The sequence below is a fragment of the Salvelinus namaycush genome, chromosome 27 (assembly GCF_016432855.1).
Source record: "Salvelinus namaycush isolate Seneca chromosome 27, SaNama_1.0, whole genome shotgun sequence".
NCBI classification, from domain to species: Eukaryota; Metazoa; Chordata; class Actinopteri; order Salmoniformes; family Salmonidae; genus Salvelinus; species Salvelinus namaycush.
The window spans coordinates 12,666,042-12,691,848 of NC_052333.1; the positions used below are offsets into that span (position 1 = coordinate 12,666,042).

At 42.9% G+C, this 25,807-nt stretch overlaps 2 protein-coding genes across 3 annotated transcripts in view; one reads left to right on the forward strand and one right to left on the reverse strand.

The window, feature by feature from the left end:
- On the reverse strand, positions 1-21,000 carry LOC120022076 (trafficking protein particle complex subunit 3). The gene is made up of 5 exons (XM_038965887.1): positions 20,811-21,000; positions 20,062-20,159; positions 4,416-4,515; positions 2,322-2,504; positions 1-916 (listed from the first exon to the last, which is right to left on the reverse strand). Exons 1-5 carry the CDS (start codon positions 20,850-20,852, stop codon positions 797-799), a joined length of 543 nt encoding a protein of 180 aa, XP_038821815.1. The 5' UTR covers positions 20,853-21,000; the 3' UTR covers positions 1-796.
- Positions 20,992-25,807, forward strand: part of LOC120022075 (zinc finger protein OZF-like) — a 20,395-nt gene continuing 15,579 nt past the window's right edge. For both annotated transcript variants that reach the window (XM_038965886.1, XM_038965885.1), the window contains exon 1: positions 20,992-21,290. In XM_038965886.1, coding sequence (XP_038821814.1) covers positions 21,116-21,290 — 175 coding nt within the window. In that variant the 5' untranslated portion in view covers positions 20,992-21,115. The remainder of the gene's footprint in view (positions 21,291-25,807) is intronic.

Consider the following 25,807-nt stretch of genomic DNA (forward strand, 5'->3'; position numbering starts at 1 on the left):
TTAAATGAACATTGCCATACATGTGGCTGTATATTTATTTAATGCTTAGATGACAACAAATAAAGATCTTATACACAGACATTAACAGAACCTCTATGATCTTATTATTTTTTTTTTAAAGAGACTAAACGTCAAAATCTGGTCCACCGTGTACAACACAATTGACTTGGTAGTGAAACCATCACATCACGTAGTAGTGAAACCATCACATTCCATTCAGTGATATAAATTGATGCTAAATTTAGTAAATTAACAGAATTTAAAATCAAAAACATTTCCATTTGTAACAGGCCAGGAGCTTTTCCTGACTACTTTCACAAGACAAAGCCTAGACGATATCTAAGGGACGTTTTTCTCAGAAATTAACATATGTGATGAAGTGGCCAAGGAGTTCCTCATCCCAGGAGCAGAGATTAAAGGGGAAAGGTCAGGGGTCATATGAGCAGACATTAAAGGTCAAGGATCATAGTTCAGCAGAAGTCCTTCCATAAACCAAACAGTGCATCTCAAAGGCCAAGTCCTCTCCTTCCCTGAGTTTAACTCCCATCTATCTATCCATTATCTTTACACTAGTGCAGATGAAGGGAAGGAGACAAGGAGAGGAAGATAGAATACATTTGAGACCCACCCAAGGACATAATTTCCTTGTCTCCATTCTTTGTCTCTCAGTGAAGAGTTACCCAATACCTCTTTCTCTCCCTCCGTACCCCCCTGAGTGACATCAGATTCAGGATGGATGGATGGAGAGCAAGAGGAGAGGTGGAGGTTTCTCTCTCTCACTCTCTGTGTGTTTCTCTCACTCATCCCCAGCCGGTAGGTTCTCTTCCATCCTCTTGATGAACTTCATCCGAATCTCTGTGACATTGTCTCCTCTCAGGGTATCCTGAGAAAACTTCACATCCACTGCCATCTGCACCTTGGGGAGAGAGAGGAGGTATTAGAAATGAAAGGGGAAATAGAGAACTATTCTCATGACACATGAACATAACATAAATCACACAAATACAATTTTCACACTACCGTGCTCTGATATTTTTATTTTCACATGGTCCTTTTCAGCACGGTTCTAACAACTGCTTCTACACCTGCACTGCTTGCTGTTTGGGGTTTTAGGCTGGGTTTCTGTACAGCACTTTGAGATATCAGCTGATGTAAGAAGGGCTATATAAATACATTTGATTTGAACTATGGTGAATACGTAACCAGACCAGCACAGTGCAGCTTGGTTAGGCTCGGCTTGTCTCAGGAGTGTGAAAAGGCCTAAAGAAGTTCGCTCTATCTTTACCATCTCCAGAGCTCCTCGGAGTACCCCACACAGCAGGTTGGAGTACACCATACACATACCCCCTCCCTCCTTACCATCTCCAGAGCTCCTCAGAGTACCCCACACAGCAGGTTGGAGTACACCATAAACACACCCCCTCCCTCCTTACCATCTCCAGAGCTCCTCGGAGTACCCCACACAGCAGGTTGGAGTACACCATACACACACCCCCTCCCTCCTTACCATCTCCAGAGCTCCTCGGAGTACCCCACACAGCAGGTTGGAGTACACCATACACACACCCCCTCCCTCCTTACCATCTCCAGAGCTCCTCGGAGTACCCCACACAGCAGGTTGGAGTACACCATAAACACACCCCCTCCCTCCTTACCATCTCCAGAGCTCCTCAGAGTACCCCACACAGCAGGTTGGAGTACACCATAAACACACCCCCTCCCTCCTTACCATCTCCAGAGCTCCTCGGAGTACCCCACACAGCAGGTTGGAGTACACCATACACACACCCCCTCCCTCCTTACCATCTCCAGAGCTCCTCGGAGTACCCCACACAGCAGGTTGGAGTACACCATACACACACCCCCTCCCTCCTTACCATCTCCAGAGCTCCTCGGAGTACCCCACACAGCAGGTTGGAGTACACCATAAACACACCCCCTCCCTCCTTACCATCTCCAGAGCTCCTCAGAGTACCCCACACAGCAGGTTGGAGTACACCATAAACACACCCCCTCCCTCCTTACCATCTCCAGAGCTCCTCGGAGTACCCCACACAGCAGGTTGGAGTACACCATACACACACCCCCTCCCTCCTTACCATCTCCAGAGCTCCTCGGAGTACCCCACACAGCAGGTTGGAGTACACCATACACACACCCCCTCCCTCCTTACCATCTCCAGAGCTCCTCAGAGTACCCCACACAGCAGGTTGGAGTACACCATACACACACCCCCTCCCTCCTTACCATCTCCAGAGCTCCTCGGAGTACCCCACACAGCAGGTTGGAGTACACCATAAACACACCCCCTCCCTCCTTACCATCTCCAGAGCTCCTCGGAGTACCCCACACAGCAGGTTGGAGTAGACCAAGGAGCTGTGGTTGTCAGGCAGCTCTACAAAGTCCACTAAGGGGTTACTCTCCAGGATGAGGGAGAACTCGTCTCCCGCCGGGCTCCAGTTGGTCACACTGGGGGTGATGCCCAGGTACATCTTAAACGCCACCTGTTGGAATACACATACAACCACACACTGCTGTTGATGTTACTGTTACAATGGTGTTGCATGTAGTGTATTCATAATGGAACAGAGACCATCACTCTCACACAAGATGAATCAATGAATGCCGACACTTAGACATTATCAAGTTTTATATTGAGAGAGGGTTAAACAGGCCAGGGTGTGTAAAATCTTTCCTCACCAGGAACTCCCCCATGTCAAGATAATCAGCGATCAAGTCACTGGTTGTTAGCCAATATCAAAGCTTGCAAGTGAGAGCTGCCCTGTCGTGCAGCTCTGCATAAACTGGGAACATTTTCAACTGGTCTCTAGCCCCATCATCCAGGGCCTGGTGCTCCAGGGCCTAGCTCCGTCATCCAGGGCCTGGTTCTAAGTTCCTCGTTAGAACCTTTGTGGGAGCATCATTACATCAAAACGATCGTTAGTAAAGTTGCACTTGAAAACACTATTTACCGACTGCCTCAGACCACTCGTAGAACAGCTAAGTGCATTGTTAGATGTTTTTATTGCCCTTCCACACCACTTTACACACAGAAGATCTCTGCTAAACATAGAATCAAGCTGTTTATCTGTTTCTCTGTGACTGCCGATAACTTCGTAACGAAGTTGACTACAAATACAAAGTTGCCAATGTCTTTGATATTGAACAAGCGAAGGATAAAAATATGATTCAAATGAAAACCGAGATGACTATAGGCTACATAATCATTAGAATAAGCCGCCTCAATATTTGCAGCCATAAGCTGTATCTCTACGAGCTGATCCGTGGTCAGTATTTTGGATCTTCGGCCGTTGTAGGAACGATGCATTGTTAAAACCCTTCTAAGGCTAAGTTGCATTGCTATCAGGAAACCGGGCCCAGAGTGCTAAGTTGCTGTGTGTCTCCATGAACATGTCTGGTCACTGATAGCTAGGTTGCTGATTATCTCGGCAAGTCTGAACAGCAGTTGAGGCTTACAGTTCATCATCTAGACCAATATTCCATACTACTGCCTTCCATATAACTGAACCATAGGCCTACAATGCAAGATTACACCTGTGAAACGACTTAGCAGAACTTTTAGAACAGACAGAGTGCTCTACATGGTTAATTGCATTTCAACCACAAGAAGGGAGAAGTGGTTTTGTGCTTAACAAAGTCTACAGTGGTTTGGTATCGGGCCTGCTGCTCAACAGTTTACCAATGTAACGTACAGCAGACTACTGTCTGACCACATAGTCACAGGCACAAGCGTGTGTGTGTGTGGTGTCATCCCTTTAGTGTGAACTAATATATTTGGCCGAGGGGTTGTGTTTCACCCTAGGTGTAGGTTGACCGTGCGGCTCAGACTACCGTATAACAAAGACAAGAAGCAGTGGGGAACATGAGCCCACACACACGCACACACACACACACACACACACACACACACACACACACACACACACACACACACACACACACACACACACACACACACACACACACACACACACACACACACACACACACACACACACACACACACACACACACAGAGGCTGGGGCTAGTTGGCTTTGCGGTGACATAGCTGGGATGCTTCCCTACCTGCGTGAGTGCAGAGAAATGAAAAGCAGTAGAGAGGAGCTATGAAAGCTCAGAAACTATGCAGACTACTGCAGGTTGGAGTTCAAATTCCAGTCGCCGACTCTCTCGCTCTCTAACTCACTCACAGTCAACTTCTTTCTCTCCCTCCCTCTTTTTACCAGCTCTCTCCCTCTCCCAGATCTCAATCTCTCTCGCTCTTCTTCCTTGTCCCCCTCTTTCTTTCTCTCCCTGTCCTTTCTCTCTTCATCTCGCTCTTCCCCCTCTCCTCTCTCCTTTCTGGGAGCGTTCCAAGGACACGCTCTGATTGGCTCGGGGACGTCCCCACTACCTTAGCAATGACATCGGCCGTTTCTCGGAAATCCTGACACCTCCCAACGCTGGAGCGTGCCAAGAAGTCCTCGATGAGACGCACTCCGATATTGTATCCCCTGGAAAAAAAACAAAAGAGTGGGGAAAGAGTGAGTAAAGGGGAACGAGTGCTAAATGCTATACAAATCAAATTTTATTTGTCACATACATTTAGCAGATGTTATTGCGGGTGAAGCGAAATGTTTGTGTTTCTAGCTCCAACAGTGCAGTAATATCTAACAATTCACACAACCTAAAGGTAAAATAATGGAATTTAGGAATATATAAATATTAGGATGAGCAATGTCAGAGTGGAATAAACTAAAATACAGTATATACACATATGAGATGAGTAAAGCAAAAATATGTAAACATTATTAAAGTGACCACTTCAGAGCAGAGATTCCATCTCCTGTAAAGATTTCAGACATGTACACTGTCTAGTCAGACGTCAACACAGAGCTGAAAGAAAGGGGGGGATATAGAGAGCAATAGAGAAGCATCTGGACCCTAAAGGAGTCAGATGAGATCATCACCCGAATTAACCATATTTGGGGCAGACCATGCTACAGTAGGCATATTAGTTAAGCCAAGAGCAGAATACCTTCACAGGCCATATCACACAAGCCCCATCTCTCAGCCGCTCAGACTTAAAAGATTACTTTGCCATTTTATTACTTTGGAAAAGTTAACTACACCTTTAAAGGTTTCTAAGCCAGCATAGACCTTTACTAGACAGTATCAAATTATTCACAATGGGTACACAACCCCCTTTTAAATTCAGAGAATGTTTTTTTTTTCTCATTTATTCTGTTCCTCAAAAGAGGAGGGGATGGAGCCAGTGAATTCCAGGAGACGTTTAGAAAGCGAAGAAGACTCCTAAGATGGATGTGTGAAAGGTGATTACTGCCCTGGTTATGGACCACCTGTTACATCTCACACACACACATTAAATCACTAGTCTACTGGTGTCAAGTTTTAGAGGGATGGAGAATTTGCCAGTGTGGTGTAAGTTGATGGGAAACATCAGAGGCCGAAAGCGGTAGCACCACTTTGTCCATTTGCAGAGTAAAGGATAAACTGAAAATGAAACACAGAGGAGTGGCAGAATTGACAGGTTAAGAGCAAAACAGTGCACTTCTCTCTCTCTCACACACACACACACACACACAGTCTTGCATTTCTAACCAATTTAGGACTCCTCACATTTACATACCTTTTTAGGACCCTGCTTTCCAGACATCATAGAAGCACAGAAATTACACTCATGAGCTAGAAAAAAAATCTAATATGAGGAAATCACCGAAAGTTGCTGACTTCTTGAAAAAAGATCACTTGTAATTTTACCACCTACTTGAGACCGCACATTGCAAATCAAATCAAATCAAATTGGTCAAATACACATGGTTAGCAGACGTTAATGCGAGTGTAGCGCATTGCTTGTGCTTCTAGTTCCGACCGTGCAGTAATATCTAACAAGTAATGTAACAATTTCACAACAACTACCTTTTACACACAAGTGTAAAGGAATGAATACGAATATGTGCATATAAATATATGAATGAGCGATGGCCGAACGGCATAGGCAAGATGCAGTAGATGGTATAGAGTACAGTATATACATATGAGATGAGTAATGCAGGGTATGTAAACATTATATAAAGTGGCATTGTTTAAAGTGACTAGTGATACATTTATTACATCGATATTTGATGCATTCATTCTATTTTATGACTGAAAATATTGCATGTAGAATGCCACAATGATGCAACACGGATGGCAACTCAACGGCTGTAGTGTAGTTCTACTGTAGTGTAGTTCTACTGTAGTGTAGTTCTACTGTAAAGTATTTAAACTGGAACAACCATTTCAGTAATGGAGTCATTATATCCAAGTAACAGATTAATAGTTTAGAAAAATGTATTTTATTTTTCTGTAACATTCAAAGTCAGCAGGCTTTGTATTCTTGAGACCTTAGTCACTCCAAAAGTGAACAACCCACCTGGGAAAACTTCCCCCAAACAGAGTGAGATGGAGGACATTCATCAACTGCCTATGAGCTTAAGTCAAGTAAGTCCCATTAAATCCTCAGAGGTACACCAAGATAGAAGCATCTTATACACTTATTTTCTCTGATCTGCAACTATTCTGTTGTGTACATAGAACTTTACTGCTCTCCAGTCCCTGTTTACTAGCGCTTGGGGAGAAGCAGCAATGCATTTCTCACAGTCTTGTTTTCCAGGCCTTTTTCCCATTCGGATAAAATTCATCAAGGAATCTTCAACTGCATCCACCTCTATTGTCGACCAAAACCTTTTTGTTCCTTTGGCACCTTTGGAAAGAGATGACATTATGAATGACTACATTAAATAAAGGTTGAGTACAATACAGTATGTGTTCATCTCTGTATTAACTCTACCAGGTTGCAGCTGTATCTGCAGAGAGTGTTGAGGTAAACTAACAATCCCAACTAAATAACTACATAGAGAAGGATGGTGTGAGAGAGATGTGCAATGTGACATCAAGGCAGAGTCAATCTGTATGAAATCTAAGCCCATCAAAAGGTTTGCAATGTAATCTTCTAATAAAAGCAATATTATTAAATTAAGTTCCTCAACCAGGAAAAACAATGTAAGTGTGGTAATCCTTCTGTGTTATCATCTATCCTGACACACTAGTTCAGATCTAACGTCTTGAATTGTGTCCAATCCAAACTGAACGTTCTGTGCTGGCATGGTTGGAAATACACTAACTGATGAAAACAGGATTGATATCGGACCAGCACAGTACCATAAGCTGACACTACAGAGTGAAAACGCACTGACTGAAGGCAGCAGGAAACATGCTTACTGTGGTGAGCCTCTCCTTGTCCCAGCTTTCCCTTGTCATTGGCTGTTTGGCCGAATCGTGACATTCTCCTGGAAAACATCAGTGGAAATCATGTCAGTTTCACCCAATCCAACCTATCAACCAATCCATAAGCGATAACTGTTGAAAAACTCAAAATGCAGGTTTATAACAGCTGTGCCATTCAAGCCTATTGAATATGGTATGAGAGGGACGGCTACAGCCACCCAAACCCTACAGATACAGCCATGTATTGAGAGGGGAAAGCACAATACCATGCTGAAATGAAGGCAGACTCCATCCTAAACTTTTTCACACCATGTACAATCCAAACTGAACCGTTCTGTGCTGGCATGGTTGGAAATACACTAACTGATGAAGACAAAACAGATGGACCAGCACAGTACGGCCAGAATACTTATGGCACCGACAGAGATGGTCGCCTCGCTTCGCGTTCTTAGGAAACTATGCAGTATTTTGTTTTTAATGTGTTATTTCTTACATTGATACCCCAGGAAATCTTAAGTTTATTACACATACAGCCGGGAAGAACTACTGGATATAAGAGCAACGTCAACTACCAACATTAAGTCCAGGAATATGACTTTCCCAAAGCGGATCCTCTGTTTCGACTATCACCCAGGGGGAATGCATCAGATCCCAGTAGGTGACCAAACAACGGCGCCACAGGTGGCAGATGGCGCGGTCTTCTGGTCAGGCTCTGTAGACGGGCACATCGCCCACATCTCACGAGTATACTACTCGCAATGTCCAATCTCTTGACATCAAGGTAGACGAAATTCGAGCAAGGGTTGCCTTCCAGAGAGACATCAGAGATAGTAACATTCTCTGTTTCACGGAAACATGGCTCACTCGGGATACGTTATCAGAGTACGTAGAGTCACCGGTTTCTTCACGCATCTCAGAAACAAAACATCTCTCTGGTAAGAAGAAGGGCGGGGTGTATGCCCTATGATTAACAATTCGGGTGTGTGATCATACAAACATACAGGAAACTCAAGTCCTTTTACTCACCTGACCTAGAATTCCTCACAATCAAATGCCGGCCGCTATATACCTAGAGAAATCTCTTCGATTATAATCACAGCCGTGTAATACCCAAGAAGATACCTCAACGGCCCTGAAAGAACTTCATTGGACTCTATGTTAACTGGAAACCACATATCCTGAGGCTGCTTTTATTGTAGATGGGGATTTTAGCGAGGCTAATCTGAAAACAAGCTCCCTAAATTTTATCAGATATGGAATGCGTGACCCGGGCTGGCATGATTCCGGTTCATTGCTACTCTAACTTCTGCGACGTATACAAAGCCCTCCCTCGCCCTCCTTTCGCAAATCTGACCACGACTCCATTTGTTGCCCCAGCCTATAGACAGAAACTAAAACAGGAAACGCCTGTGCTCAGGTCTGTTCAACGCTGGTCCGACCAATCTGATTCCACGTTTCAAGATTGTTCGGTCACGTGGACTGGGATCGAGTTATTTGAAAGTGCATCAGTGATGTTGTACCCACGGTGACTATTACACCTTCCCCAACCAGAAACCGGGATTGATGGCAGCATTCGCGCAAAACTTGAAAGCGCGAACCACTGCTTTAATCATGGCAAGGCGACCGGAAACATGACCGAACACAAAACAGTGTAGCTATTCCCTAGGCAAGGCAATCAAACAAGCTAAGCGTCAGTATAGAGACAGAGTAGAGTCGCAATTCAACGGCTCAGACACAAGAAGTATGTGGGCAGGGTCTACAGTCAATCACGGATTACAAAAAGAAAACCAGCCCCGTTGCGGACACCGATGTCTTGCTCCCAGACAAACTAAACAACTTCTTTGCTTGCTTGTAGGACAATACAGTGCCACTGACACGGCCCGCTACCAAAACCTGCGGGCTCTCCTTCACTGCAGCCAACGTGAGTAAAACATTTAAACGTGGTAACCCTCACAAGGCTGCTGGCCCAGACGGCATTCCTAGCCGCGTCCTCAGAGCATGCGCAGACCAGCTGGCTGGTGTGTTTACAGACATATTCAATCAATCCTTATCCCAGCCTGCTGTGCCCACATGCTTCAAGAAGGCCACCATTGTTCATGTTCCCAAGAAAGCTAAGGTAACTGAGCTAAATGACTAGCACCCCGTAGCACCACCTCCGTCATCATGAAGTGCTTTGAGAGACTAGTCAAGGACCATATCACCTCCACCCTACCTGACACCTAGACCCACTCGAATTTGCTTACCGCACCAATAGGTCCACAGACAACGCATCGCAATCACACTGCCCTAACCCATCTGGACAAGAGGAATACTATGTAAGAATGTTGTTCATCGATTACAGTCAGCATTTAACACCATAGTACCCTCCAAACTCGTCATTAAGCTGAGACCCACCGCCCTGTGCAACTGGGACCTCGACTTCCTGACGGGCCACCCCCAGGCGGTGAGGGTAGGAAACATCTCCACCCCGCTGATCCTCAACACTGGGTCCCCACAAGGGTGCGTTCTCAGCTCTCTCCTGTACTCCCTGTTCACCCATGACTGCGTGGCCATGCACTCCTCCAACTCAATCATCAAGTTTGCAGACGACAACTACAGTGGTAGGCTTGATACCAACAACGATGAGACGGCTACAGGGAGGAGGTGAGGGCCCTCGGAGTGTGGTGTCAGGAAAATAACCTCACACTCAACATCAACAAAACAACCTCAGGAGGCTGAAGAAAGTGCTTGTCACCAAAAACACTCACAAACTTTACAGATGCACAATCGAGAGCATCCTGTCGGTCGGCTGTATCACCGCCTGGTACGGCAACTGCTCCGCCCAAAACCGTAAGGCTCTCCAGAGGGTAGTGAGGTCTGCACAACGCATCACCGGGGGCAAACTACCTGCCCTCATGGACAACTACACCACCCGATGTCACAGAAAGGCCAAAAAGACCATCAAGGACAACAACCCCCCGGCCACTGCCTGTTCACCCCACTATCATCCAGAAGGCGAGGTCAGTACAGGTGCATCAAACTGCGGACTGAAAAAAAGCTTCTATCTCAAGGCCATCAGACTTACACTGACTGAAGGCAGCAGGAAACATGCTTACCGTGTGAGTCTCTCTTTTGCCCCAGCTTTCCCTTGTCATTGGCTTTTTGGCCCGAACACTGACATCTCTCCTGGAAAACATCAGTGGAAAACATGTAATTTTCAAACAGGACATTGTAATTAAGAATAGGCATGTGTATGTAAAGTATAGACATACCTGTCAGATTTTCTTCATAAAAATTGCCTTCCTCTGATGATCCTGGGACATAACCATCTACACTGTTGCCAATGCTGGTTATGAGTCATCAGTCTTGTATCCAAGCATAGCTTTGGTCAACTGTATTTAGAAAAAAATTATATTGGATAACTAGACAGATGACAAAGTATTTGGACACCGGCACATTTTGATTAGTTACGACTGTGCTCCTCTACTTGTTTATGTTATAATACTATGAATAGGGATGAAAGTGCACACTTGCCCATCTTGATTTACAAAGCTGATTCCACAGAACTTACGTAGTGCTGGGTGTGAATGACACTTTAACTTACGTATATACTGTCTGTTCTGATCAACGGGGTGGTGCATCATCCAACACATTGACTATCGACCCAGAAGTACTGGCAGCCTCAGAGGTACTGCAGCCTCAGAGGTACTGGCAGCCTCAGAGGTACTGGCAGCCTCGGTGTCTGACATCTAAGGATACATAAAATGATATAGTCATGTGCAAATTAGGCAATAGGATATGATAACGATTCAACCATCCCCAGTATCAATTCAAACAACTGACCACCTGCGCTTCGGGATTTATCTTTTCCTTTTCAAATCTGGCCTCACAAGTTGAACTATGCTTCTTAGATTTTACATGCGCCTTCTAGCCTCTGCAGTGCCTTTGTAAAGGAAGACAAAAAGAATAGTTGAGACTTAATAGAATGACAAGATTGCTCGGCACACAACAGGGGATGGGTGGGGGACACCAATGACTGTTATCATTGACTAATAGAGGTCCAACAAACATCTATTACAATTTCTGTTTTTTTAAACTACTTTCAAGGTAAAAAAGAGTATAAGCATAACATAAGCACATTATGCAGTTCCTGCATGCAACTAAAGTGAATCTTGTTTTATGGATGGACTAAAGAGAAATCAGTATGAGTGGTTTGGCTAAAGCAAGGCAAGCTACTCTAAAAACTAGGCAAATCAGAAAACACATACCGCATTGGTTACTTGTAGGTTCCTGGACTCTTATCTTCCATTATGTTTTAGGATCTTAAAAAATCTGTGTAAGAATAGGGATTTGGTTAAAGAATCTGCCAATATATGTATGTATTGTATGTATGTATTTTTCAAGACAGTGAATTGTCACAGTCCTACCAAAATTGACACTTTCCACAACCCTTATTCTGGTTGTGGTGTTTCACTCTTTTATGTGCAAAAAAAAAAAGACTAGGAACCGCACCACGCCCCCCCCCACCCAAACTAATGTCCATGGTTTTCAATAAAAAAAATCTGGTCACTTATTTCTCTAATTAGTTTAACATATTTCTTATTTTCATCTGAGATTATTTCAATGTAAAAAACGGTTTGGGTAAGAAAGGGCTATAAAAAACGGGCGCAACTTCAATACATGAATTTAATGAGGGGGTTTAAATATTTTAACACACTACAGGCTTATAACTTGACAAAATAGATGAAAAGGAACTGGCTTTTCTTGCTAGCTTGTTACACTATAGCAATATTATTTTCAATGCATGTAACATGTTAACCACAATCATGTATTCTGAATCAAAGACACGTTTACCAATTATGCTAAACTTATTAGCTAGCTTGCAACCATAGCTAGCATATATTATTTTTTTAACTAGCCGGGTAGCATGCTAAACGTTAGCTAGCACGCTAACCGTTAGCTAGCACGCTAACAGTTAGCTAGCCACACTAACCGTTAGCAAGCCACAAAAACTATAAGGTAGAAACATGCAAAGTAACAATTGCGCATTAATGAATTGTTTGGATAAACCTGCCAATTTCAATCTGTCATGACGCAGTATATCTGACACAATGCGGCTTTCAGACATGTCAATGCATGTTGGATTCCACCGAAAGACATACATGACTGACATTAATTCATTAAAAATAAAGACAACTGAGAACATGCATTGCTTGTCAATACACCAAATACAATTTTAGCTAAAATATTGGTTAACAGTTTAGTTAAGCTTACCTTTTGCATGAATGCAAACATCTGCAACCATCCTCCTCTTCCTTAAAACACGTGCTGCACAGCTACTTCAGTGGTGATCACGCTCAGGCAGGACAGGCTTGCCAGTCAATTTCAAATTTCTAGGAGTCTGCTCAAACCAGACTTCAAACACCACCTTCACTAGCACAATTTTAGCAGAATACAGGGAAATTAATGATTTTTAAAAAAGCCATGTGGTAACGTTGCAATATAGAAGTAGATAACAACTTCCACCTAGCGACCAAAACCTTTCACCTGCCGCAAGTTTTTAAAAGTACATCAATAAACCACAAAATAGGTACATGGCAACCTTGGGCAGAGATTATATGCTGCAACATGGGGGAGGGGGAACTGTGTATCTTTTATTATATTATATTTTATTAACAACAAATCAATACAGAAGTACATATGGAACACAAGTATATATAAATAATATACAAAGGACAGGGGATGGGGGGGAACTGTGTGTTGACCTATAAAACCTTTGATAGTTTGTACTTTTGTGCACTTTGCAGTTGGGGGAGGGGCAGGACCTCAAGCGGAAATTATGGCCAGTAGATATGCATAACAATGATTCCATCAGCCCAGATTCTGAATATGTCTGCAATGTTATTACTGTTAGCCACATTTCCTTAGACAATTTGGGTTTGTAGCTCTTACACCAAAGTATCAGTGAGGTGTTAAGTGCAGCTACTTGAATGGTCTGTACATGAGAGATGGAGTGGTGGATATGTACATTTTTCACTGGGGAGACTTGCTGACACAAAAGTAGCTTATGGCAGGTTAATATTCGATCTAGCAACCTAACCCATCAGCAATCAGATGAATTACCTGCCCACAGACCACTCAAACAGCCTACTGATATTAACAACAGAGAGTTATGGGGAGGGAGGTAATAATCCAAAATGTCTGCTTAATGCTTTTGAGGGAGCAGCAGAAAAGTGTACCCAACTGGGGTACAACTTGCTAGAATTGGTAGTTGAAGCAGTAGTAGTAGCCATGCAATGGGCAGTAGTGTTGTAGTTGAGTCACAAAAGTCAGAGTCAATTCACAAGACCCTATGGCTACTCTGAGTTGAGTCAAAGTCACCAATGTTGGAGTCAGGAGTCGAGTCACAAGTCCCTATGCTGAAATCAGAGTCCCATGTTTGGTCCAAGAGTTCAAGTCTAAGACAATGGGTCCATATTACTTAATATTAAGTTATTAACCCAGTCAGATAGTGGCAGGAGGAATTTGATCAATCATTTTATATATCCCTTCTTTCTGTGCCAACAAATGTTTATATGCTACAGGTCAACCAGATTGTCAGCTAGCAGCTAATTAGGTAACAGTTGAACATGGTGTGGCTGCACAGCTTCTTCATATTTGATGTAGTCTAAATAGAAACTGAAAGACACAGACAGACAGATACACCTCTATAAACTATACTGATGTCAGATATTAGTGGCTAATGTGCACATCTGTGGAGGTCAACTAGATCTGTTAAAAGGTCACAGCAACAACAACACATTTATGTTTGTGTTAGAGAGCACATAACATGCCTATCTGAATTTAACTTAATCATTTGAAATCACATATTTCAATGTTAGCTTTGATTTGTAACATTAACTGTTTTTCAGTGCATAGTAGTCTACAAGAGTCTGTAGAACAGGTTCATATTAGTGGTACAGTTGAGTGAAAATTCCAGCCAGCAGTTGAAATTTTGAATACATGTATGAACACACCTACACTACAGCCAATCATTGAGCAGCCTCCCATCCCCCTCTCCTTTACCAGGTCATATGCTGTATATTAAGGCCACATATAAGTATTAATGAACAAACAGCTATAGACTGTACTGAAGTCAGATATTAGTGGCTAATGTTAACATTCTGTGGAGGTCAACTGCTCCTAGATCTGTTAAAAGGTCTACAGCAATAACAACACATTTATGTTTGTGTTAGAGAGCACAATAACATGCCTATCTGAATTTAACTTAATCATTTGAAATCACAAATTTCAATGTTAAGCTTTTGATTTGTAACATATTAACTGTTTTTCAGTGCATAGTAGTACAAGAGTCTGTAGAACAGGTTCATATTAGTTGTACAGTTGAGTGAGAATTCAGCCAGCAGTTGAAATCCACCCACAACCACAAAGTCATATACACTGCTCAAAAAAATAAAGGGAACACTAAAATAACACATCCTAGATCTGAATGAATTAAATATTCTTATTAAATACTGTTTTCTTTACATAGTTAATGTGCTGACAACAAAAATCACACAAAAATGGTCATGGAAATCAAATTTATCAACCCATGGAGGTCTGGATTTGGAGTACACACTCAAAATTAAAGTGGAAAACCACACTACAGGCTGATCCAACTTTGATGTAATGTTCCTTAAAACAAGTCAAATGAGGCTCAGCAGTGTGTGGGCCTCCACGTGCCTGTATGACTTCCTACAACGCCTGGGCATGCTCCTGAGAGGTGGCGGATGGTCTCCTGAGGATCTCCTCCAGACCTGGACTAAAGCATCCGCCAACTCCTGGACAGTCTGGCGGTGCAACGTGGTGTTGGTAGATGGAGCGAGACATGATGTCCAGATGGCTCAATTGGATTCAGGTCTGGGGAACGGGTGGGCCAGTACATAGCATCAATGCCTTCCTCTGCAGGAACTGCTGACACACTCCAGCCACATGAGGTCTAGCATTGTCTGCATTAGGAGGAACCCAGGGCCAACCGCACCAGCATATGGTCTCACAAGGGGTCTGAGGATCTCATCTCGGTACCTAATGGCAGTCAGGCTACCTCTGGCGAGCACATGGAGGGCTGTGCAGCCCCCCAAAGAAATGCCACCCCACACCATGACTGACCCCGCCAAACCGGTCATGCTGGAGGATGTTGCAGGCAGCAGAACGTTCTCCACGGCGTCCCAGACCTTGTCACGTCTGTCACCTGTGCTCAGTGTGAACCTGCTTCATCTGTGAAGAGCACTGGGCGCCAGTGGCAAATTTGCCAATCTTGGTGTTCTCTGGCAAATGCCAAACGTCCTGCACGGTGTTGGGCTGTAAGCACAACCCCCAACTGTGGACCGTCGGGCCCTCATACCACCCTCATGGAGTCTGTTTCTGACCGTTTGAGCAGAAACAGCACATTTGTGCCTGCTGGAGGTCATTTTGCAGGGCTCTGGCAGTGCTCCTCCTACTCTCCTTGCACAAAGGCGGAGGTAGCGGTCCTGGCTGCGGGTTGTTGCCCTCCTACGGCCTCCTCCACGTCTCCTGATGTACTGGCCTGTCTCCTGGTAGCGCTCCATGCTCTGGACACTACGCTGACAGACACAGCAAACCTCCTTGCCACAGCTCGCATTGATGTGCCATCCGGATGGAGCTGCACTACCTGAGCCACTTGTGTGGGTTGTAGACTCCGTCTCATGCTACCACTAGAGTGAAAGCACCGCCAGCATTCAAAAGTGAAAAAACATCACCCAGGAAGCATAGGAACGAGAAGTGTGTCTGTGGTCACCACCAGCAGAACCACTCTTTATTGGGGGTTGTCTTGATAATTGCCTATAATTTCCACCTGTTGTCTATTCCATTTGCACAACAGCATGTGAAATTATTGTCAATCAGTGTTGCTCCTAAGTGGACAGTGTGATTTCACAGAAGTGTGATTGACTTGGAGTTACATTGTGTTGTTTAAGTGTTCCCTTATTTTTTTGAGCAGTGTATATTAAGGCCAAATATAAGTCTTAATGAAGAAAACGCTATAGACAACTGAGTAAGATATTAGTGGCTCATGTTAACATTATGTGGAGGTCAACTGATCCTAGATCTGTGACTTTAAGTGCCTAAAGCCAACTCTAATATACAGTACCAGTCAAAAGTTTGGACACACAAACTCATTAAGGGTTTTTCTTTATTTTACTATTTTCTACATTGTAGAATAATAGTGAAAACATCAAAACTGAGAATAATACATATGGAATTCATGTTGAACCAAAAAAGTGTTAAACAACTCAAAAATATATTTATATTTGAGATTCTTCAAACCCTTTGCCTTGATGACAGCTTTGCACACTCTTGGCATTCTCTCACCCAGCTTCACCTGGAATGCTTTTCCAGCAGTCTTGAAGGAGTTCTCACATATGTGAGTACTTGTTGGTTGCTTTTCCTTCACTCTACGGTCCAACTCATCCCAAACCATCTCAATTGGGTTGAGGTCGGCTGATTGTGTAGGCCAGGTTATCTGATGCAGCACTCATCACTTCCTTGGTCAAATAGCCCTTACACACCTGGAGGTGAGTTTTGGGTCATTGTCCTTTTGAAAAATAAATGATATCCCCACTAAGCGCAGACAAGATGGGATGGTGTATCGCTGCAGAATGCTGTGGTAGCCATGCTGGTTAAGTGTGCCTTAAATTCTAAATAAAATCTCGACAGTGTCACCAGCAAAGCACCACCACACCTCCTTCTCCATGCTTCACGGTGGGAACCACACATGCATAGATAATCCGTTCACCTGCTCTGCGTTCACAAAGACACAGTTGGACCCAAACATTTCAAATTTGGACTCATCAGACCAAGGACAGATTTCCACCGGTCTAATGTCCATTGCTAGAGTTTCTTGGGCCAAACAAGTCTCTTTATTTTTGGGTCCTTAGTAGTGGTTTTCTTGCAGCAATTCGGCCATGAAGGCCTGATTCACGCATTCTCCTCTGAACAGTTGATGTTACTTGAACTCTGGGAAGCATTTATTTGGGCTGCAATCTGAGGCTGGTAACTCTAATGAACTCATCCTCTGCAGCAGAGGTAACTCTGGTTCTTCCTTCCTGTGGCGGTCCTCATGAGAGCCAGTTTAATATAGCGCTTGATGGTTTTTGTGACTGCACTTGAAGAAACTTTTAAAAAGTTATTGACATTTTCCTCATTGACTGACCTTCATGCCTTAAAGTAATGATGACTGTTGTCTCTGTTTCCTTACTTGCGCTGTTCTTGCCATAATGAGGACTTGGTATTTTACCAAATAGAGCTATCTTCTGTATACCACCCCTACCTTGTCACAACACAACTGATTGGCTCAAACGCATTAAGAAAGAAAGAAATTCCACAAATGTACTTTTAACAAGGCACACCTGTTAATTGAAATGCATTCCAGGTGACTACCTTATGAAGCTGTCAAGAGTGTGCGAAGAGAGTGCCAAGAAGTGTGCGAAGCTGTCATCAAGGCAAGGGTGTTTACTTAAAATAATGTCAAATCTCAAATATATTTTTATTGTTTAACACTTTTTTGGTTACTATGTGATTCCATATGTGTTATTTCATAGTTTTGATGTCTACAATATTATTCTACAATGTAGAAAATAGTAAAAATATAGAATCCCTTGAATGAGTATGGTGTCCAAACATTTGACTGGTACTGTATATCTATTTTCGGGTTGGCTAAAGCCTCAAATATGAAGGTAGGGTGGCCACGCCCATCTCGTTTATGAACTTTATGGGGCCCTAAGGCCATTTCTATATATAGATGCTGCTATTGGCTCAGTATTCAAGTATGATGTCGGGGGTGCCACGTTGTGCCACCCAGTTAAGTTACAAGTGTCCAGGGGCAAGCCTTCTTATATCAATGGTCTGATAGCTCGAGACTCACATACGCATCTCCCCCTCATTGCCATAGACATGTTTAAGCTAGACCCCCTAGGACAAATCCCCTCAATAGCTTGAAGACTAGAAATGTACGAATACCCTTAGTTAGATAGAATTTGTAAACGTTCCAAAAGGGCCAAAAAAAACGGAAAAAAACTGTTTTTTATAATATGTACCGTTCCTGAGGGTTGCCTAATACACACATGACATTTTAGAAAGATGTGACCTTTTAACCCTTTGAAACAGCCCCTATGACCCCAATTCAAGGCACTTCCGGTTGTCACAGGAAGCTGAAAATAAACACATATCCTCATTGGGGTGGCTTTTACAGAATCCTGAGTTTCAAGTCTTTACGTTAAGAACTGAATGATTTACAGAGGGTTGAACTCAGTGTTTATACAAAACTGCAGGGGGTATATCAAAACCATTTTAGGGTAATTTAACCACTTCCGGTTGCTCTAGGAAGCTTAAACTCAACACAGGTATCCTCAAGTGGCCTGAGGATGTCATTGAAGACAGCTTGAGATGGCAATCATAACCCACATAGGCATCAGGTTGAATTTAGGGCAGCAGGCAATGTATTCCTATGGGGAGAGATGTCAATGTAAACTGTTAGAAGAAAACACCCTGTTTTCACTGTTAAGGGTTAATTCCACACTGTCAAGGTTAGGCTTGCACAGATCGGGAGGACCTTGGGAAGGTTCCTGTGATTGAATTGTGCTTCTAGCCTCAACGGTTCTGCCGCTGTCACCCAAAAGCACCTCACATTTAGGTCAGGCTTCGTTTTGGGCCTTGTGCTAAGACCTTTCTGGATGTCAATATCGTTCCCCAAAAACGTCAGAGACAGCTGCTCTTCACATATGTGGCTCTGTATATGGCCCCCAACCATAATCTGGAAATATATTAAATTCAGACTATACATGGATACATAGCACTACCTAGGTGGAACTTGTAAGTCCTCCAAAAAGAGCCAAAAAAACCAGATAAAATCTGTTTTTATAATATGTACCGGTTCATGAGGGTTGCCTAATCACACACATGACATTTTAGAAAGATGTGACCTTTTTAACCCTTTGAAACAGCCCCTATGACCCCAATTCAAGGCACTTCCGGTTGTCACAGGAAGCTGAAAATAAACACATATCCTCATTGGGGTAGGCTTTTACAGAATCCTGAGTTTCAAGTCTTTACGTTAAGAACTGACTGATTTACAGCGTTCGCCACAATAACATCTGCTAACCATGTGTCTTTATATACGGTATGTTATACCATATATGGCATCTTGCCTATGCCGCTCGGTCATTACTCATCCATATATTTATATGTATATATTCTATTCCATCCCTTTACTTGATTTGTGTGTATTAGGTAGTTGTTCTGGAACGGTTGTTGTTGAATTGCTAGATTACTTGTTAGATATTACTACAATGTGTCCTAAAATGGTTACAAATACAAGACTGTGTGTGTGTGTGTGTGTGACAAGAACATTTGATTTGATTTGTTTTGATACGCTGCAGTATGGTATGTTACCACCAGGTGGCTTACAAAAATACCCCCTTCTTAGGACCCTGACAGTTTTGTGTGATTTTCAAACCAGGCATATTAGCATGCTATTTGCAGGCTATTCCAATGGTTTCCCTAGTTGAGACCATGGTTTTGGACCTAACTTGGTCAAAGGTCCTAATATGGAAGGTGTTTATATAAGTTGAGGTCCTAATACGATCTCAAAAACGAGAACACACACACACACACACACACACACACACACACACACACACACACACACACACACCTCAATTATTTTCCTTGTTTCCTTTCCTTGGTCACGTATAAGTGAGAGGACTAAGCAGATAGTTTGTTGAGAAGAGACTCACATCTTATCCAGCTGTTTGTTGACCTCCTCGTCATTATCATAGTCCTTACACAGCTGGGTTACCAGGGCCCCGTATGTCAGTGTGAACAGCTCTGCGTTCTACAAGAGAGGAAGAGAGAGACAGGAAAAGAAAGGGAGAAATAAAAACGTAACTGTCAGCACCCCCTGGTGTAACAACCTCAAAACAACAGACATCTTTTATTGATTCAGACAGTGAATAATTTATTGTATTGCAGATGCAGCACTTTTATAAATTAATCCAGCCTGACTAAATTATGTAGACTTGGTTCAGGTACCTACCATAAAGACAAGTACCAATATCATACGGCATATTATGACTTGCCAATTGCCATCCATGCCTGGGTAATAGTTCATATGCTTAGCAAATGCAAAAGGTAGCTACGCCTGAATAGTATTTTTTTTAACACTTACTGTCATTTGGTAGCTAGCTAACTTGCAGTGACTGAGCGTGTCTGCCATCTCACTAGCTAGTTAATGAAATACTAGCTAACTAGCTAGCAGGGTAGCTTCCTGTATTTGTCATTCGCTGATTTCTCACGTAATATCTAAATTGCACTACAGCTAAGCTAATATGTCCTTAATACCTTATCAAAACACGCATTATCAGATCAACATAATAATGTTTTTGGAGGTTAATAAAAGGCAGATTGTCGTCTAAATTAGCCACCTAGCGTTAGCTTGTTTACTAACTAACGTTACCTAGCATTAATTGAGTACGCGACTTCTTACCATCTTTTTGCTGTCTGTGGTTCGGTTGGATTGTCTTGACATAGTGTATTGGGTTACAGGCTTGTAAAGATGACTGGGTATATATCCTTTATTTATTTGTTTCTTTGAAAGCGGTCCCCGTGATGTATTTTCTGTATCAGCTGTCAAACACCCAACTTCCTGAACACAAGTTGGAACCGGAAGCAGCGGAGGATTGTGGGAAATAGCAGCACCATTATCATCATCTGGAATACATTTTCTGCCTCTGTTGAAAAAAGAAGTAGCTAGCAAAACACAAAGAAATCTCGACGTTCATACCTGTCAAAATGTCTAAACTGGCATTGTTCAATGTGTATATTACTGAACGGCTAACAGCGGTGGCTGTGGAGATAGCCGGGGTGGTAGAGAGAACAATAACAGAATACCAGGAAGAAATCTCTCGTTCAAAGGAGGAGAACGAACGTCTTCGACGTCTGCTGGATTTCAAACTGCATAGAACAGGTTTGTTTCGATTTACATCAAACGAATCGGGTAGTTAGTTACTGATGTAAAGACCCACTACTTGCTCTGTTGTACTTGAATTCGCTAACTTGAATCAGCAGTATTTGGGGATTTATCCAACTGTAAACTACCTAGCTAAACATATTGTAAACAAAACACATTTTATTGCATGAGTTTCAAAGGACTATGGATAGGCCCAGTAATGTAGTAAACGAGTCGAATCCCAAGACCCTATCAACCAAGTCCAGGGCCTTTAATTATGATCGAGTCACGAGTCCCTTCCCAGTGAGCAAAATTATGTTGAAAATGCTTATTTTATACGTCTTTTCCAGACATCGAAAAAGGTAAACATTTTGTTTTGAATGAGTTGAAAATATGTATTTTCCGGATGTTGAAAACACTTATTTTCCTGGAGAAAGACTTAATTTACGGACGTTGAAAACACATATTTTAAAGACGTTGAAAGTACATATTTTACAGACGTTGAAAATATGTATCTTACAGATGTTGAAAATACTTATTTTTTTGATAATTGTTTCTATAGCCAGATTTTAAAATGTACATGCATTCACTTATATCCACTTCATTTTTTCTAACGCTTTTAAAACACTGAAGCCAAACATGGAAACTATTGCTACAACTTCCTCTGTGCTAGCGCATAATCATAATTAATATGCGCGCCACTAGAAATCCCTGCATTAGCATGTTTCTGTAACCTGATACATCATGACAAAATACATAATATTACTGTGCTTGGACCTTGTAGGCTAAACTGCCTAGAAAAACCCCATAACTGATCCAAATGGTTGCCCAATCAGGCAGGCAAGATCAAATCAAAGTTTATTTGTCACGTGCGCCGAATACAACAGGTGTTGACTTTACAGTGAAATGCTTACTTACAGGCTCTAACCAATAGTGCAAAAAAGCTATTAGGTGAACAATAGGTAAGTAAAGAAAACAACAGTAAAAAGACAGGCTATATACAGTAGCGAGGCTATAAAAGTAGCAAGGCTACATACAGACACTGGTTAGTCAGGCTGATTGAGGTAGTATGTACATGTAGATATGGTTAAAGTGACTATGCATATATGATGAACAGAGAGTAGCAGTAGCGTAAAAGTGGGGGTGGTGGGTGGCGGGACACAATGCAGATAGCCCGGTTAGCCAATGTGCGGGGGCACTGGTTGGTAAGCCCAATTAAGGTAATTAAGGTAGTATGTACATGAATGTATAGTTAAAGTGACTATATGATAAACAGAGAGTAGCAGCAGCATAAAAGAGGGGTTGGGGGGGCACACAAGCAAATAGTCCGGGTAGCCATTTGATTACCTGTTCAGGAATCTTATGGCTTGGGGGTAAAAACTGTTGAGAAGCATTTTTGTCCTAGACTTGGCACTCCGGTACCGCTTGCCATGCGGTAGTAGAGAGAACAGTCTATGACTGGGGTGGCTGGGGTCTTTGACAATTTTTAGGGCCTTCCTCTGACACCGCCTGGTGTAGAGGTCCTGGATGGCAGGCAGCTTAGCCCCAGTGAAGTACTGGGCCGTATTTATTACCCTCTGTAGTGCCTTGCGGTCAGAGGCAAAGCAATTGCCGTACCAGGCAGTGATGCAACCGGTCAGGGTGCTCTCGATGTTGCAGCTGAAGAACCTTTTGAGGATCTCAGGACCCATGCCAAATCTTTTTAGTTTCCTGAGGGGGAATAGGTTTTGTCGTGCCCTCTTCACGACTGTCTTGGTGTGTTTGGACCGTTCTAGTTTGTTGTTGATGTGGACACCAAGGAACTTGACGCTCTCAAACTGCTCCACTACAGCCCTGTCGATGAGAATGGGGGCGTCCTCGGTCCTCCTTTTCCTGTAGTCCACAATCAGTTATTTCATTATTTTCAATGAATATGCATTGAAAACACCAGGCTTTTGAGCGGTTAATCAAATGACATAGGCTATTGACTACAGTTTACAGCCTAGACTAGAGTTTTGTACTCACTAGAAAACAATAATAACATTCTTCATTACATGTTGTTGCCTATGTAGGATTTATTTATTATTTATTTATTTAACCTTTATTTAACTAGGCAAGTCAGTTAAGAACAAATTATTATTTACAATGATGGCCTACCCCGGCCAAACCCGGATGACGCTGGGCCAATTGTGCGCCGCCCTATAGGACTCCCAATCACGGCCGGTTGTGATACAGCTTGGAATCGAACCAGGGTCTGTAGTGACGCCTCTAGCACTGAGATGCAGTGCCTTAGACCGCTGCGCCACTCGGGAGCCTAACATTTTTTTTTGTGCCTAAAAAACTGAAACGATAGGGTAGCTTTAGTTAGTACCCGGGGACAACTTTGGGAGCGCACATAGTGTACAGTCGTGGCCAAAAGTTTGGAGAATGACACAATTATTAATTTCCACAAATTTCCAGCAGTAAATAACAATAGCGGGCCTATTGGTGCTGGTACAGAGCCTATTGGTGCTGGTGTCAAGGGAATATGTACATGTAGGTAGAGTTATTAAAGTGACTATGAATTTCCACTTCCTGTTTGGAAGTTTGCCTGCCATATGAGTTCTGTTATACTCACAGACATAATTCAAACAGTTTTAGAAATTTCAGAGTGTTTTCTATCCAATAGTAATAATAATATGCATATATTAGCATCTGGGACAGAGTAGGAGGCAGTTCACTATGGGCACGCGATTCATCCAAAGTGAAAATGCTGCCCCCTATCCCTAAAAAGTTAGTTACCCTGCCACATCTGACGAGCATCGGAGCCGGTGTGGTACGATTCGATCTTAGTCCTGTATTGATGCTTTGCCTGTTTGATGGTTTGTCGGAGGGCATAGCGGGATTTCTTATAAGCTTCCCGCTCCTTGAAAGCGGCAGCTCTACGTGTTAGCTCAGTGCGAATGTTGCCTGTAATCCATGACTTCTGGTTGAGGTATGTACGTACAGTCTCTGTGGGGACGACGTCATCGATTCACTTATTGATGTAGCCTGTGACTGATGTAGTGTACTCCTCAATGCCATCGGAGGAATCCCGGAAGATATTCCAGTCTGTGCTAGCAAAACAGTCCTGTAGTGTAGCATCCGCGTCATCTGACCACTTCCGTATTGAGCGAGTCACTGGTGCTTCCTGCTTTAATTTTAGCTTGTAGGCAGGAATCGGGTGGATAGAATTCTGGTTTTGCCAAATGGAGGGCGAGGGAGAGCTTTGTACTCGTATCTGTGTGTGTGGAGTAAAGGTGGTCCAGAGTTTTTTTTCCCCCTCTGGTTGCACATTTAACATGCTGATAGAAATTAGGTTAAACTGATTTAAGTTTCCCTGCATTAAAGTCCCCGGCCACTATGCGCGCCGCCTCTGGATGACTCTTTTCCTGTTTTCTTATGGCGGTACACAGCTCATTGAGTGTGGTTTTAGTGCCAGCATCGGTCTGTTGTGGTATGTAGTAGAGGTCGACCGATTAATCGGAATGGCCGATTAATTAGGGCCGATTTCAAGTTGTCATAACAATCGGTAATCGTCATTTTTGGACACCGATTGTGGCCGATTACATTGCACTCCACGAGGAGACTGCGTGGCAGGCTGACTACCTGTTACGCGAGTGCAGCAAGAAGCCAAGGTAAGTTGCTAGCTAGCATTAAAACTATCTTATAAAAACAATCAATCTTAACATAATCACTAGTTAACTACACATGGTTGATGATATTACTAGTTTATCTAGCTTGTCCTGCGTTGCATATAATCGATGCGGTGCCTGTTAATTTGTCATCGAATCACAGCCTACTTCGCCAAACGGGTGATTATTTAACAAGCGCATTCGCGAAAAAAGCACTGTCGTTGCACCAATGTGTACCTAACCATAAACATCAATGCCTTTCTTTAAAATCAATACACAAGTATATATTTTTAAACCTGCATATTTAGTTAATATTGCCTGCTAACATTAATTTATTTTAACTCGGGAAATTGTGTCACTTCTCTTGCGTTCCGTGCAAGCAGTCAGGGTATATGCAGCAGTTTGGGCCGCCTGGCTCGTTGCGAACTGTGTGAAGACCATTTCTTCCTAACAAAGACCGTAATTAATTTGCCAGAATTGTACATAATTATGACATAACATTGAAGGTTGTGCAATGTAACAGCAATATTTAGACTTAGGGATGCCACCCGGAACGGTTCCGTATTTCACTGAAAGAATAAAGGTTTTGTTTTCAAAATGATAGTTTCCGGATTTTACCATATTAATGACCTAAGGCTCGTATTTCTGTGTGTTATTATGTTATAATTAAGTCTATGATTTGATATTTGATAGAGCAGTCTGACTGAGCGGTGGTAGGCAGCAGCAGGCTCGTAAGCATTCATTCAAACAGCACTTTCGTGCATTTGCCAGTAGCTCTTCCATGTGCTTCAAGCATTGAGATGTTTATGACTTCAAGCCTATCAACTCCCGAGATTAGGCTAGTGTAACCAATGTGAAATGGCTAGTTAGCGGGGTGCGCGCTAATAGCGTTTAAATCGGTGA